The sequence below is a fragment of the Bombina bombina genome, chromosome 1 (assembly GCF_027579735.1).
Source record: "Bombina bombina isolate aBomBom1 chromosome 1, aBomBom1.pri, whole genome shotgun sequence".
Lineage (NCBI taxonomy): Eukaryota > Metazoa > Chordata > Amphibia > Anura > Bombinatoridae > Bombina > Bombina bombina.
The window spans coordinates 1,043,761,360-1,043,775,682 of NC_069499.1; the positions used below are offsets into that span (position 1 = coordinate 1,043,761,360).

General features: G+C 39.6%; 1 protein-coding gene across 2 annotated transcripts in view; it reads left to right on the plus strand.

Moving 5' to 3' along the window:
• Positions 1-14,323, plus strand: part of MMP24 (matrix metallopeptidase 24) — a 520,603-nt gene that overhangs the window by 412,660 nt on the left and 93,620 nt on the right. For both annotated transcript variants that reach the window (XM_053721040.1, XM_053720963.1), the window contains exon 3: positions 1,444-1,560. In XM_053721040.1, coding sequence (XP_053577015.1) covers positions 1,444-1,560 — 117 coding nt within the window. The remainder of the gene's footprint in view (positions 1-1,443; positions 1,561-14,323) is intronic.

Consider the following 14,323-nt stretch of genomic DNA (forward strand, 5'->3'; position numbering starts at 1 on the left):
AAAATACATCAATGAAATATTTTGTGATAGCCCTTTATGTGTCATTGAAGGGACATGAAACCCTACATTTTTATTCACTATTTATATAGAGCATACAATTTTAAACAACTTTCCAGTTGACTTCTAATATCTAAAATGCTTAGGTTTTTTTTTTGCATCATTTGTTGAAAATCATACCTAGGTAGGCTCATTAGCTGAAATCTAGCTGCTGATTGGTGGTTGCACATATATTCCCTTTGTCATTACTTCTCCTTGAGGAAAATCTGATAATAGAAGTAAATTGGAAAGTTGTTTAAAAATCTATACTCTGTCTGAATCATGAAAAATAAATGTTGGGTTTCATGTCCCTTTAAGCAAATAAGTGTACTCTGTGATATGTGTTTGAAAGTTGGCAGATCTTCTTCTCCTGTACAAATATGTGAAAATTATTTGATAAGTACATTTGCTGGCTTTTCATTAAAATATTTCCCTTAAAATAGATCTGGCCTATTTTACAATTGCCTATATTTGTGCTTGTCATAAAAAGCATTTGCTAGGGTCCCTTTAACAACATATAAGCTGTATTTGATATTTATGGTCTTACAGAATACACAGCATTGTGGTGTTACAAGCATGTGATATGATGGGATTTTATTAGTTATATGTTAAATGCAAGGATACCACAGTATTTCAGACTAGTTATTATGTTCTTAACAAAGTGGTCTGTCATTTGTTACAGTTATTAACATTTATCCTAACCCTCAGGGCTTGTGTAAACAACACATATTAACAAATTATACATTAATCCTTGTAGCCAAAAGGGCACAAGTATTTATCTCCTGCTGAAATACTGACTATTTTAATACTTCTCAATAGTCAAGAGACTGCAGTCAGAAAATGGAGAAGGAATATTTAGCTGTAATTAACTCTGACAAAACTAGAAGCCCTATAGCCCCACGTCATCCTATGAAAGAGACTGACAATCCCAAAATTTTCTTTCATGATTTGGATAGAACGTACAATTTTAAACATCCTTTCAATTTACTTCTATTATCAAATTTGCTTAATTCTCTTGTTATCCTTTGCTGAAGGGACAATATTGCACTACAGGCAGCTAGCTGAACTCATCTAGTTAGCCAATCACAAAAGACAAATGTGTGCATGCACAATCAGCAGCCAGCTCCCACTAGTATAGGATATGTAGATATTCTTTTTCAACAAGGGATACCAAGAGAACAAAGCACAATTGAAAATAGAAGTGAATTTAAAAGTGTCTTAAAATTAAATGCTCTATATGAATCATGCAAGTTTAATTGTGACTTTCCTATCCTTTTAAGCATGAGTTTAGATGCACAAGTTTTTTTCCTTCTGTATAGCTAAATGATAGTGTCTCAGTAAATGTGATATGATTTGCTCACGATCATGACTTTTGTTTCTATATTAAGTTGTTCATTTGTTCTGTAGGTGGATGAAAAAACCACGCTGTGGTGTACCTGACCATCCTCATTTAAGCCATAGAAAAAGAAATAAAAGATATGCACTGACTGGTCAGAAGTGGAGACAGAAGCACATTACATACAGGTATGCTCTAAACCTTTGTAGAAAACACTTAAGGATTGCATTATCCATTGATAACAGTCATGTTGTATCTTCTTCTTATTCCTATTGGTGGGCTTATGTCAAAGGAGGGAGAATGTTTTGCTCTTAGGCAGAGCTATTACTGGCCATAAAAAGGTGAGGGTCAATAGACAGACCAATCACTTGTTAGACCTGCTTTTGAGTACTCTGGTCATGGTCTAAAAATAAAACTTATAAGGAAGGACTTGATGAGCTTATTATTATTCTTTATTTTTAGAGCGCCAGCAGATTCTGCAGCACTGTCCATGGGTTCAAATATAAAAGTACAACAGTGAGACATTACAATATAAGAGAACATTTAACAGACAAATACAGGGGGAATTGAGGGCCCTATTCCCGTGGGAACTTACAATCTAAATGATTGTGTATATAGGTTACAAGAGAGAAGTAAGAGAAATGAAGTGATAGAAACATTCAAGGACATCAAGGAAAATAATAATTCTGAAAATTTCAATTTGTTTTTCACAAAAAGAGCAATACAAGAACTAGGTCCGTGGAGGGCAGTAGATGTAGGAGTCATTTATAGATGCACTTCTTTACTGATAGGATGAATGTTTCATGGATATTCATTACAGATGGATAAGAAAAAGACTATCCTAAGAAATAAAGAGGCCTAATGATTACAACTAAAATGTGCATGTGTGTATTTTTTTAATAAAAATATTTTAATTTGCTATTTTTATTAACAAACATGATTCTAGTGAAAGCTATTATTGTTTTAGTGGCATACCTGCATATTCTGTTTAATTTATTGGAATATTTGTTTCCATATTTCTTGTTGTTTTGTTTCTGTGGGGGACATGTCCAGGATTTGTAAGTAAAGCTTTCAACAAAGTTGGAGGCTGTGAATTTCCATATATATTTGTTTATTATCCATTGCTTCCCATCAGACTACTGTGACCGATGGCCACTGTAAAATTGTCTTCATATTTATACTACGTAATTAAGAGATTAGATTAATAGACCCCCAAAGCAAAGTGTACGTTCAAATTGCTTTCCTGTCATTTGATATTAGAGCAGTCATCATGCCAAGCAGTGATTGTGCTGTGCCATGCACAAGCATTTCTCTATGTAAGCAAAGTGTAAATGCCCATTGCTTTTCTGTCCTGTGATATTAGAGCAGTCATCATGCCAAGCAGCGATTGTGCTGTGCCATGCACGAGCATTTTACTATGTCAGCATTGTGAGCAATCATTGCTTTCATGTCTTGTGATGTTAGAGAAGTCATCATGTTCCATGCATGAGCATTTCACTATGTCAGCAAAGTACAAGTATGCATTGCCTTCCTCTGCTGTGATGTTAGAGCAGGAAACATGCCAAGTAGTGCTGTGCCATGCATGAGCATTTCACTGTGTCAGCAATGAGAGTGTGCATGAGCATGTGTATGCTCTGCTTCGCATATAGATCTAAATTGGTTGGGGCATTTCTCTCATCAAAGCAAATGTTGTAGGCAGCATATTAAATATATTTACATGTTTACAATATATTACACACGCACACCTGCTTTGGTATTTGTTTTATTAAATTATAAGTTCAGGGGCAAGATTACATATGGGGCTTCGCCCGCAAAAGCCGACAACGCTGTTTTTTTACGCGTTTTTGTATCACATATACGGCGCCGCATATAAATGCGGTGCGTATATTTCACCCGTCACCCGCAATTTTTACTCCTATTAGCTAACATAGAACCGCGACGCAAATCTGTATCACATATTCAACGCAAGGACTTACGCAGCGCAGAATGGATACATTCTACTCCATTTTTTATTTCGTCACACATAGGCAGGCACAGCAACCCTTGCGCAGCATTAAAAAGCACCATAACTCCCTGGAAGGCCTAACAAACACCTAACGCATGCGCAATCACATACATATCAGCCGCAAATCTCAAACAGTTAAACCTTTTCTAAGCACTATTACAAACAGTATCCTCCCTCTGCAAGTGTGTCAAACCAATCACAAACAGCACAACCTCTCACCTGCAGCCTTAACACACCTGACAATGCACACCCTCATTAGTCACCATGTTTCCCCTGCTTTACCTTCAATATCTAACAGACAGCATCGTGGGGCACAAGGGGTGCTGGAAGGCCTACAAGCCCTTGCTGCTGCACTACCTGCTGTGGAGGATAGACCTGCTGGGCATGCTCTCCCTGCTGCTGAAAGACTTACTGCAGCTGATCTACTTGCTGCTGATGTCCCTGGTCATGGTGCTGTGGCCATCCTTGCTGCTGCTGTCCCTGCTCCTGCTGTCCCTGTTCCTGATGTTGCCCCTGCTGCTGTTGTTGCTGCAGCTGGTCATAGGCCGGCGGGGCCTGTAAGATGTCAGCATCAGCTGAGGGGAAGAGCAAGGGCACCAAGGATCCACAGGGTTAGGGTCACTCTGTTCGGAATGACAGAGGAGGAGGTCAGGGAAAAGTATTGCTTGACTTCTGCAAAGCCTTATTGACCTAAATGAGGTCTTGAAGGATGATATTGACTCTCAAGCGAATAGGAACCAAGCTCTGACTGGTATGCAGAAGCTGTTACGTGTTGTGCACTTCCTGGCATTAGGCTCATTCCAGTCAACAGAGGGCTATGTGTCTGGCCTAGCACAGTCCAACTTCTCCAGGCTCTTAGGGGAGGTTTTGACTGCTCTATATAACCAGACACAGTGATACATTCATTTCCCCCGTACCCTCCAGGAATGGAACAGTGTTAAACAAGGCTTCTATCGAGTGGGGAGTATTCCCAATATTATGGGGGCAATTGATTGCAGACATGTGCGTATTGTGGCCCCACATGAGGAGCCATTCCTCTATATTAACAGTAAAGGGTTTTACTCCTTGAATTGCCAGATGGTCTATGACAGTGTTTTTCAACCAGTGTGCCGTGGCACACTAGTGTGCCGTGAGAGATCCTCAGGTGTGCCACGGCAGACTGACAACAGTGTGACATATTTTTTAAACTTTGCTTGTTTTTTACTCCCAATGCAGGGGTAGTTTGTAGGAGGCATGGCATAACAGCACAATACATACAGTATGTGTGTGTTTGTGTGTATGTGTATATATATATGCTGTATTAGGCTACAATGTGTGATTTTTTTTAAATTTTGGGATGGTGGTGTGCCACAGGATTTTTTAATGTAAAAAAGTGTGCCACGGCAAAAAAAAGGTTAAAAATCACTGGTCTATGATACCACTCTGAAATTCGCACATGTGTATGCAGGCTTTCCAGGGAGTGCCCATGATTCCAGCTTTTTGAATCTGGAACACTCTCGGGAGGTTGGCTGCCCTGTGAGTATGCACTACCTTCATTCTGTCTGTGTTTTTCTCTTTAAAGGGACACTAAACCCAAAATTATTATGTCATGATTCAGATAGAGAATACAATTTGAAACAGCATTCCAATTTACTTCTATTAACTAATTTGCTTCATTCTTTAAATATCCTTTGTGGATGAAATAACAATGCACATAGATGAGCCAATCACATGAGGCATCTATGTGCAGCCACCAATCAGCAGCTACTGATCCTATCTAGATATGCTTTTCAGCAAATGAGATCAAGAGAATTAAGCAAATTAGATAATAGTTTTAAATTAGAAAGTTGATTAAAATTGCAGGCTCTTTCTAAATCATGAAAGAATGAATGTGGGTCTCATGTCCCTTTAAGTTCTTTTTTAATTTAACGGGACATTTTCTTAAAATGGCATGTTCTATCTGAATCATGAAAATAGAATTTTGTCTAGACTAATCCTGTCATCAAAGTTTATTGCTTACATTGCACCAATGTAATGTTCTAGATAAATCTATCTTTTAAATTAAATTCCTGTTATGTCCCTTTAAACACATGATGAACCTATATCAATCAGAATACATATGTTACATGACAGGTGACGCAGGGTATGTCTGCAGACTATGGCTGTTGACACCCTTGGCACACCCCTTACAGAGCAACAACTCAGGTACCAGGAGGCCCACATTACAACAAGAAATGTGATAGAAAGGAGCTTTAGCCTATTCAAAACCAGATTCAGTTGTCTCGATTTGACAGGCGGAGCTTTACAGTATAACCCCAAGTGTGTTCCATTGTCAATGCATGTTGTATTCTACATAACATTGCTGTGGACACACGTATATTTGGGGACATTGACCCAGAGCAAGATCAGCAGGTGGTTTCTGTACCTGAGGGTGTGGACAGGGAGACACTGAGGGGGAATGAAGTGAGGGACTTTGTCATCTGTGAATACTTCACCTGTAAGTTACTTGTTCATAAGCACAGTAAACCATAACATTAACATGTATTATGATGTTTGACTGTACCTCACCAACCATTGCATGTATATATATCATGTCTTGCAGAATTACATCCCACCCCCTTCCCTTAACCACCCAAATTACTGAAAATGTCTTGTTTAATTCATGTTTAGGTCACAATAATTTTTGGAATATCATTTTGGAGAAGAATGGAAATGGATGTTTCTATCTTTTCTCACACCTTCTGTGTAATTCATATATATATATACCCATGTGTCAATTTATATTGGATGTGAGAAACATTGATTTACATCTTATAAGTGAATATTATTATATGTACCCTTCATACACAACTATGTGATGTCAGTTATAGTACATGAATATGTCATAAACATGATAATCTTACTTGTTTTTTATTGCTATTTCAACACAGGTCATATTTTTATGTTTCTTTGGCTTTGTGGATGAGGGAGTTGAGGTACATTTAGTGGATTGCCTTGTTCTCCTTCTTCTAGCAGATTTTGGTATTTTTGCTGGTGATAGATGATAGGCTGGAGGCAGTGTCCTGCTGGTGTGTAAAGTGCTCAACCAACACACCCAAAAGCTGATTTTGTTCTCTCCATCTATTTTCCATCTGCATCTGCATATCAGACAGAATTCACATCATCTGTGACTGGTTTTGAACACTTGCACTTAACAATGCTGTGTAACCTCTCTTGGTCTCTGAAGAACCTCTTGTGGCCTCTTTGTAAGCTCTCAGTGCTTCTGATGAGCCTCCTCTGGAGTGTAATGTATTTCTCACCCAGGGTTTGTTGGCAACGATGTTGGAAAAGAGGTGATGCTGGTGTATGTTCTTCTAGTGCTTGAGGTGGAGGTGCAGCTGTAGCTTCTGGTGCTTGAGGGGCAGGTGTAGCTTCTGGTGCTTGAGGGGCAGCTGTAGCGTCTGGTGTATTTTCATCTGCAGATGTTGGAGCTTGTCCCAGGGAAGAAGATGGTAAAGCTCGTCCCAGGAAATAAGATGGTGGAGCTCGTCCCAGGGAAGAAGATGGTGGAGCTCTCAAAGATGATTGGTATTACCACTGATGACCAGAGTGTGACCACTCAACCTCTTCAATAGGCACATCCTGTGACATTGGCTGTGGGCAATATCCATGACTGACATGAGAATGTGATTGTGTTGTGGGGGGTGTAAATACATGGACCCTTTGTACCTGTCTTGGCTCCCCCTCAAAACCAAAGGTAGGATATTCCTCTGGCCATGAATGTTGCCAGGGGTCATATGGCAATGTCGGTGGCATCACTTCTGCACTTCAGCAGATCCTCAGCTGAAGCCATCCCACCATGCTCATGCCTGGGAGCACACTGTTCCTGCGGTTGCATGATGACTGGTGGTGGTGGTGGAATGGCAGTTTGGAGGAGTTAAAGGATGAGAGGGATTAGTACAGTCAGATATATGTCCATGTGGCATACAATGTACATTGATACATGTTAGGGCATACACTGATTCACATGTCAAACTCTATAACATGCATGTGCACATTGTGAGTTTGTCTATGAGTGATTTGAATAGGAGCAGTATACAGGGATGTGTTTCATACAATAGTTATGTGTACATGTCAATGATGAAATAATGTGTTCTTAAAGTGACACTATTGTCACATAATTTACTTTAGCTTGATCTAGGCACAGATCCTGCTTTATTGAGCTAAAATGTATTGGATTGGCTATAATGGCCATTACATAAAAAAACTCTACATGTGGCTTGTGGCCTGTGTTACTCTGAGACATGTTAGTATTGCACTATTCCACCTCACATCATGAATTGCATTGTGTTATGTAGCAGTAATGTCAATTATAATTGTAGATGTTTTTGTTAGTACTCCAAATACCATGCTCCTCATCATGTCCATGAATGTGTGATATTAAAGGATGTTGTATTTCAATTACATATAATACAGGTGTGTGGGATGTTACTCACCAGCATGATGTGCTGTTGTTGCAACCCCTGAGTCACGAGCCCCTGGAAGTCCACAGACTGCTGTGATACTCAGGGACCTGCGTATCATCTCCTCCCAGGTGTTGTCCTCGATTTCCAGAGATGGCCCACTGCCTGTTCCCTTCTGGTGGACAGCTTCCTGCCTCATCTTCTCTTTGACCCTCCTCTTACAATCATTCCACCTTTTTTTTTAGGCCTTCTACAGTCCTCCTCTGCAGGGCCATGCTGTTTACAGTATCCTCTACCACCATCCATGCCGTCTTTCTTTTTTTGGCACTGCCTCTGCCCTGCTCCTGGCCGAAGAGGTCACTGTAGTTGTCCATGATGGCCTGGACTAGGGCAACATTTTCTGCAAATGAAAAGTTAGGACATCTCAGCCTTTCATCCTCCATGGCCACTTGGGTTCCTCCCTGAGATGTCCCTGGCTGTGTGTGTTCCTGCCTATACTCTCCCTCCTCCCCTTTTCTGTCCCCATGTGTGCCCTCTCTCCCTCTCCTGGATGTGCATGGTCTCTGGGGCTCTATGGCATCTCTTTTGGCTCTCCACACTCCACTTACTCCCTGTTGGGGACTTCTCCTGTCCTCTCCCTGCCACTCCTCTCCCCTCCTCCCCTCATCCCTACCTCTCCCTGCCATCCTCACACTAATCACACCACACACACTCCCACTCACTCCCAGTTCAGTCACACACAATCACAACCAAACACTCAGCTTATCACACTGTAAAAGGAAAATAAAATATGTGAGGTGTTAGAAAAAAAAGTGTTGTGTATATGTATGAATGCAATGTGTGCAATATGTCAGAATATGTGTAAGCAAGTGTACAAATTACTCAATCCACCAATGCGACCTAACTATTTATTCTGTTTGCACCTCTCTCTACTCTTACTAATCCTCCACTCCTGGGCTGTGTGTTGTAGCTCAACGAACAATCCAAACACACGCAAGAAAATGACGGTTGCGCATGGGTTTATATAGTGATTTTGAATAGCGTATTCCGTTGCACTTTTCATTTTAAATTTTGGTTTAATTTTTACGCGCGATATCCTCATTTGCATAAACTACTCGTTATTAACAAGTTACGCAGACATAATACTGGCGTAAGTTACTGGCGACGACAGAAATGTGTATTTACGCACTTTTCTGAACATCGCCAGTTTGGTCTACTTATGCCAGTCTAACATTTGACGGCGCAGTATATGTTATACCCTAATGTGCGAGGTAAATTTACGGGCGATGCGGGTTTCAGCAGTAGCGCTGAAGCCTGCGCCGCATTGTATTCTCCCCCAATGTATTAAAAAAAATCTGGTTATATCCCTTTAATGAAATCATTATTCCCTACTACAGCCTTCATTTTTTTATCTGATTTACAGCCTAGTTTACTTTCTAGTTAAAATTTTGTACAATTAGATATACTTGGCTCAGAAAATAACTAATGAACTTGTGTAAATTTTAGCTAGACTGATTAGTTATGTGCCAAAAATTCAATTTCCATGTTCTATTAGAGGAATATAAAGTAAAAATTGAATTGCACAGTGGAGCATTTCAGATTTGACTAAAATCATTTTTGCAATATGGATGCATTTGCAAAACTCATTCTAGTAAGAGTAATTTCCTCTGCTTCTGTGTTAGCTCATATAAAGCATGTATTCTGCCAGTGGAATAAAGTGTAATCTTTTTTCATGTTGCAATCACATTAAAAATAAATATACACACATGTACAGATACACATGCAAATAGGCATACACAGATGTGTATATATAGGCACAAACACAAGCATGCAGACACAAAAAACAAGCACATATGTATACGCCCACACATATGCACAAATTCAAACACACACATTATACATATACACACACAGGACAGACATACACAAACAAACAAGCAAACGTACACACATATACACACACACAAACAAGAACACGTACACACATATAGACACACAGGACAGACACACACAAACAAACAAGCAAACGTACACACATATGCACAAATTCAAACACACACATATACATATACACACACAGGACAGACATACACACACACACACACACACACAAACAAGAACACGTACACACATATACACACAGGACAGACACACACAAACAAACAAGCAAACGTACACACACACAGGACAGACACACACACACACACAGACACAAACAAACAAGCATACGTACACACACAGGACAGACACACACACAGACACAGACAAACAAGCAGACGTACACACATATATACACACAGGACAGACACACACACACAGACACAAACAGACAAGCATACGTACACATACAGGACAGACACACACACAGACACAGTCAAACAAGCAGACGTACACACATATACACACACAGGACAGACACACAGACACAAACACACAAGCACACGTACACACATATACATACACAGGACAGACACACGCACACACAGACACAAACAAACAAGCACACGTACACACATATACACACACAGGACAGACACACAGACACAAGCACACGTACACACATATACACAGACAGGACAGACACACACAAACACAGACATAAACAAACAAGCACACGTACAGTACACACATATATACAGACAGAACACACACACAGACACACACAAACAAGCACACATGCACACATATATACACACACAGGAAAGACACACACACAAACAAGAACACGTACAGTACACACATACACACACACAGGACAGACACACAAACAGACACAAACAAACAAGCACATGTACACACACAGACACACTTATACACATACTAATGCCAAAACAAAAATCCTCTCATAATATTCAGATCTAAGTAAATGCATCCCTTCTATATCCTTTTCCTTAAAAAAAATATGACTACATAAATAAACTTCTAACAAGCAATTCTTTATCCAGATTTTTTGCAAACAACCTACAAATGCATACAGACCAAGAAATAAATACATTGGAAATCAACCACCAAGAGAAAAAGAGAATCATGTATGTTGCTGTTTGATAGCAGACTTGTGTAGTTTAGGGAAATGCGGTGCCAGACTGTGGGGCTCATTGGTTTGAAATTGGATAGGCCTTCTGGGAAGTAAATTTCAGTAAATTTAAACAATTTTAAAAGCTCCTATTTCTCTTATTACACTATGTTTCAAATGAATAAAAATGTAATTTTATTATAATTTACTCTTTATCGGCTAGATTTAGAGTTCTGCGGCCAAAGGGGTGCGTTAGCTACGCATGCTTTTTTTCCCCCGCACCTTTTAAATACCGCTGGTATTTAGAGTTCACAGAATGGCTGGGTTTTCAGTGCGTTAGGCTCCAAAAAGGGAGTGTAGAGCATAATTTATCGCCACTGCAACTCTCGATACCAGCGGTGCTTACGGACGCGGCCAGCTTCAAAAACGTGCTCGTGCACGATTCCCCCATAGGAAACAATGGGGCTGTTTGAGCTGAAAAAAAACCTAACACCTGCAAAAAAGCAGCGTTCAGCTCCTAACGCAGCCCCATTGTTTCCTATGGGGAAACACTTCCTATGTCTGCACCTAACACTCTAACATGTACCCCGAGTCTAAACACCCCTAACCTTACACTTATTAACCCCTAATCTGCCGCCCCCGCTATCGCTGACCCCTGCATATTATTATTAACCCCTAATCTGCCGCTCCGTACACCGCCGCAACCTACGTTATCCCTATGTACTCCTAATCTGCTGCCCCTAACACCGCCGACCCCTATATTATATTTATTAAACCCTAATCTGCCGCCCGCAACGTCGCCGCCACCTACCTACAATAATTAACCCCTAATCTGCCGACCGGACCGCACCGCTACTCTAATAAATGTATTAACCCCTAAAGCTAAGTCTAACCCTAACACTAACACCCCCCTAAATTAAATATAATTTAAATCTAACGAAATAAATTAACTCTTATTAAATAAATTATTCCTATTTAAAGCTAAATACTTACCTGTAAAATAAACCCTAATATAGCTACAATATAAATTATAATTATATTGTAGCTATTTTAGGATTAATATTTATTTTACAGGCAACTTTGTATTTATTTTAACCATGTACAATAGCTATTAAATAGTTAATAACTATTTAATAGCTACCTAGTTAAAATAAATACAAAATTACCTGTAAAATAAATCCTAACCTAAGTTACAATTAAACCTAACACTACACTATCAATAAATAAATTAAATAAACTACCTACAATTATCTACAATTAAACCTAACACTACACTATCAATAAATTAATTAAATACAGTACCTACAAATAAATACAATGAAATAAACTAACTAAAGTACAAAAAATAAAAAAGCTAAGTTACAAAAAATAAAAAAATATTTACAAACATTAGAAAAATATTACAACAATTTTAAACTAATTACACCTACTCTAAGCCCCCTAATAAAATAACAAACCCCCAAAATAAAAAAATGCCCTACCCTATTCTAAAATTAAAATAGAAAAGCTCTTTTACCTTACCAGCCCTGAAAAGGGCCCTTTGCGGGCATGCCCCAAAGAATTCAGCTCTTTTGCCTGTAAAAAAAATACATACAATACCCCCCCAACATTACAACCCACCACCCACATACCCCTAATCTAACCCAAACCCCCCTTAAATAAACCTAACACTAAGCCCCTGAAGGTCTCCCTACCTTATCTTCACCACATCGGGTATCAGCGATCCGTCCAGGCTCCGATGTCTTGATCCAAGCCCAAGCGGGGGGCTGAAGATGTCCATGATCCGGCTGAAGTCTTCATCCAAGCGGGAGCTGAAGAGGTCCATGATCCGACTGAAGTCTTCCATCAAGTGGCATCTTCAATCTTCTTTCTTCCGGATCCATGTAGTTCATCCCGCCGACGCGGAACATCCATCTTCACCGACGACTTCCCGACGAATGACGGTTCCTTTAAGGGACGTCATCCAAGATGGCGTCCCTCGAATTCCGATTGGCTGATAGGATTCTATCAGCCAATTGGAATTAAGGTAGGAAAATTCTGATTGGCTGATGGAATCAGCCAATCAGATTCAAGTTCAATCCGATTGGCTGATCCGATCAGCCAATCAGATTGAGCTTGCATTCTATTGGCTGATCGGAAGTCGTCGGTGAAGATGGATGTTCCGCGTCGGCGGGATGAACTACATGGATCCGGAAGAAAGAAGATTGAAGATGCCGCTTGATAGAAGACTTCAGTCGGATCATGGACCTCTTCAGCTCCCGCTTGGATGAAGACTTCAGCCGGATCATGGACATCTTCAGCCCCCCGCTTGGGCTTGGATCAAGACATCGGAGGCTCTTCTGGATCGATCGGTGAACCCGGCGTGGTGAAGACAAGGTAGGGAGATCTTCAGGGGCTTAGTGTTAGGTTTATTTAAGGGGGGTTTGGGTTAGATTAGGGGTATGTGGGTGGTGGGTTGTAATGTTGGGGGGGTATTGTATGTATTTTTTTTACAGGCAAAAGAGCTGAATTCTTTGCGGCATGCCCCACAAAGGGCCCTTTTCAGGGCTGGTAAGGTAAAAGAGCTTTTCTATTTTAATTTTAGAATAGGGTAGGGAATTTTTTTATTTTGGGGGTCTTTGTTATTTTATTAGGGGGCTTAGAGTAGGTGTAATTAGTTTAAAATTGTTGTAATATTTTTCTAATGTTTGTAAATATTTTTTTATTTTTTGTAACTTAGTTCTTTTTTATTTTTTGTACTTTAGTTAGTTTATTTCATTGTATTTATTTGTAGGTATTTTATTTAATTTATTTATTGATAGTGTAGTGTTAGGTTTAATTGTAACTTAGGTTAGGATTTATTTTACAGGTAATTTTGTAATTATTTTAACTAGGTAACAATTAAATAGTTATTAACTATTTAATAGCTATTGTATCTGGTTAGAATAATTACAAAGTTGCCTGTAAAATAAATATTAATCCTAAAATAGCTACAATATAATTATAATTTATATTGTAGCTATATTAGGGTTTATTTTACAGGTAAGTATTTAGCTTTAAATAGGAATAATTTATTTAATAAGAGTTCATTTATTTCGTTAGATTTAAATTATATTTAAGTTAGGGGGGTGTTAGTGTTAGGGTTAGACTTAGCTTTAGGGGTTAATCATTTATTATAGTAGCGGTGTGGTCCGGTCGGCAGATTAGGGGTTAATAATTGTAGGTAGGTGGAGGCGACGTTGGGGGCGGCAGATTAGGGGTTAATAAATATAATATAGGGGTCGGCTGTGTTAGGGGCAGCAGATTAGGGGTACATAGGTATAATGTAGGTTGCGGCGGTGTACGGAGCGGCAGATTAGGGGTTAAAAAAATATGCAGGTGTCAGCGACAGCGGGGGCGGCAGATTAGGGGTTAATAAATATTATGTAGGTGTCGCGGTATTAGGGGCAGCAGATTAGGGGTACATAGGGATAACGTAGGTGGCGGCGATGTGCGGTCTGCAGATTAGGGGTTAAAAATTTTTAATAGAGTGG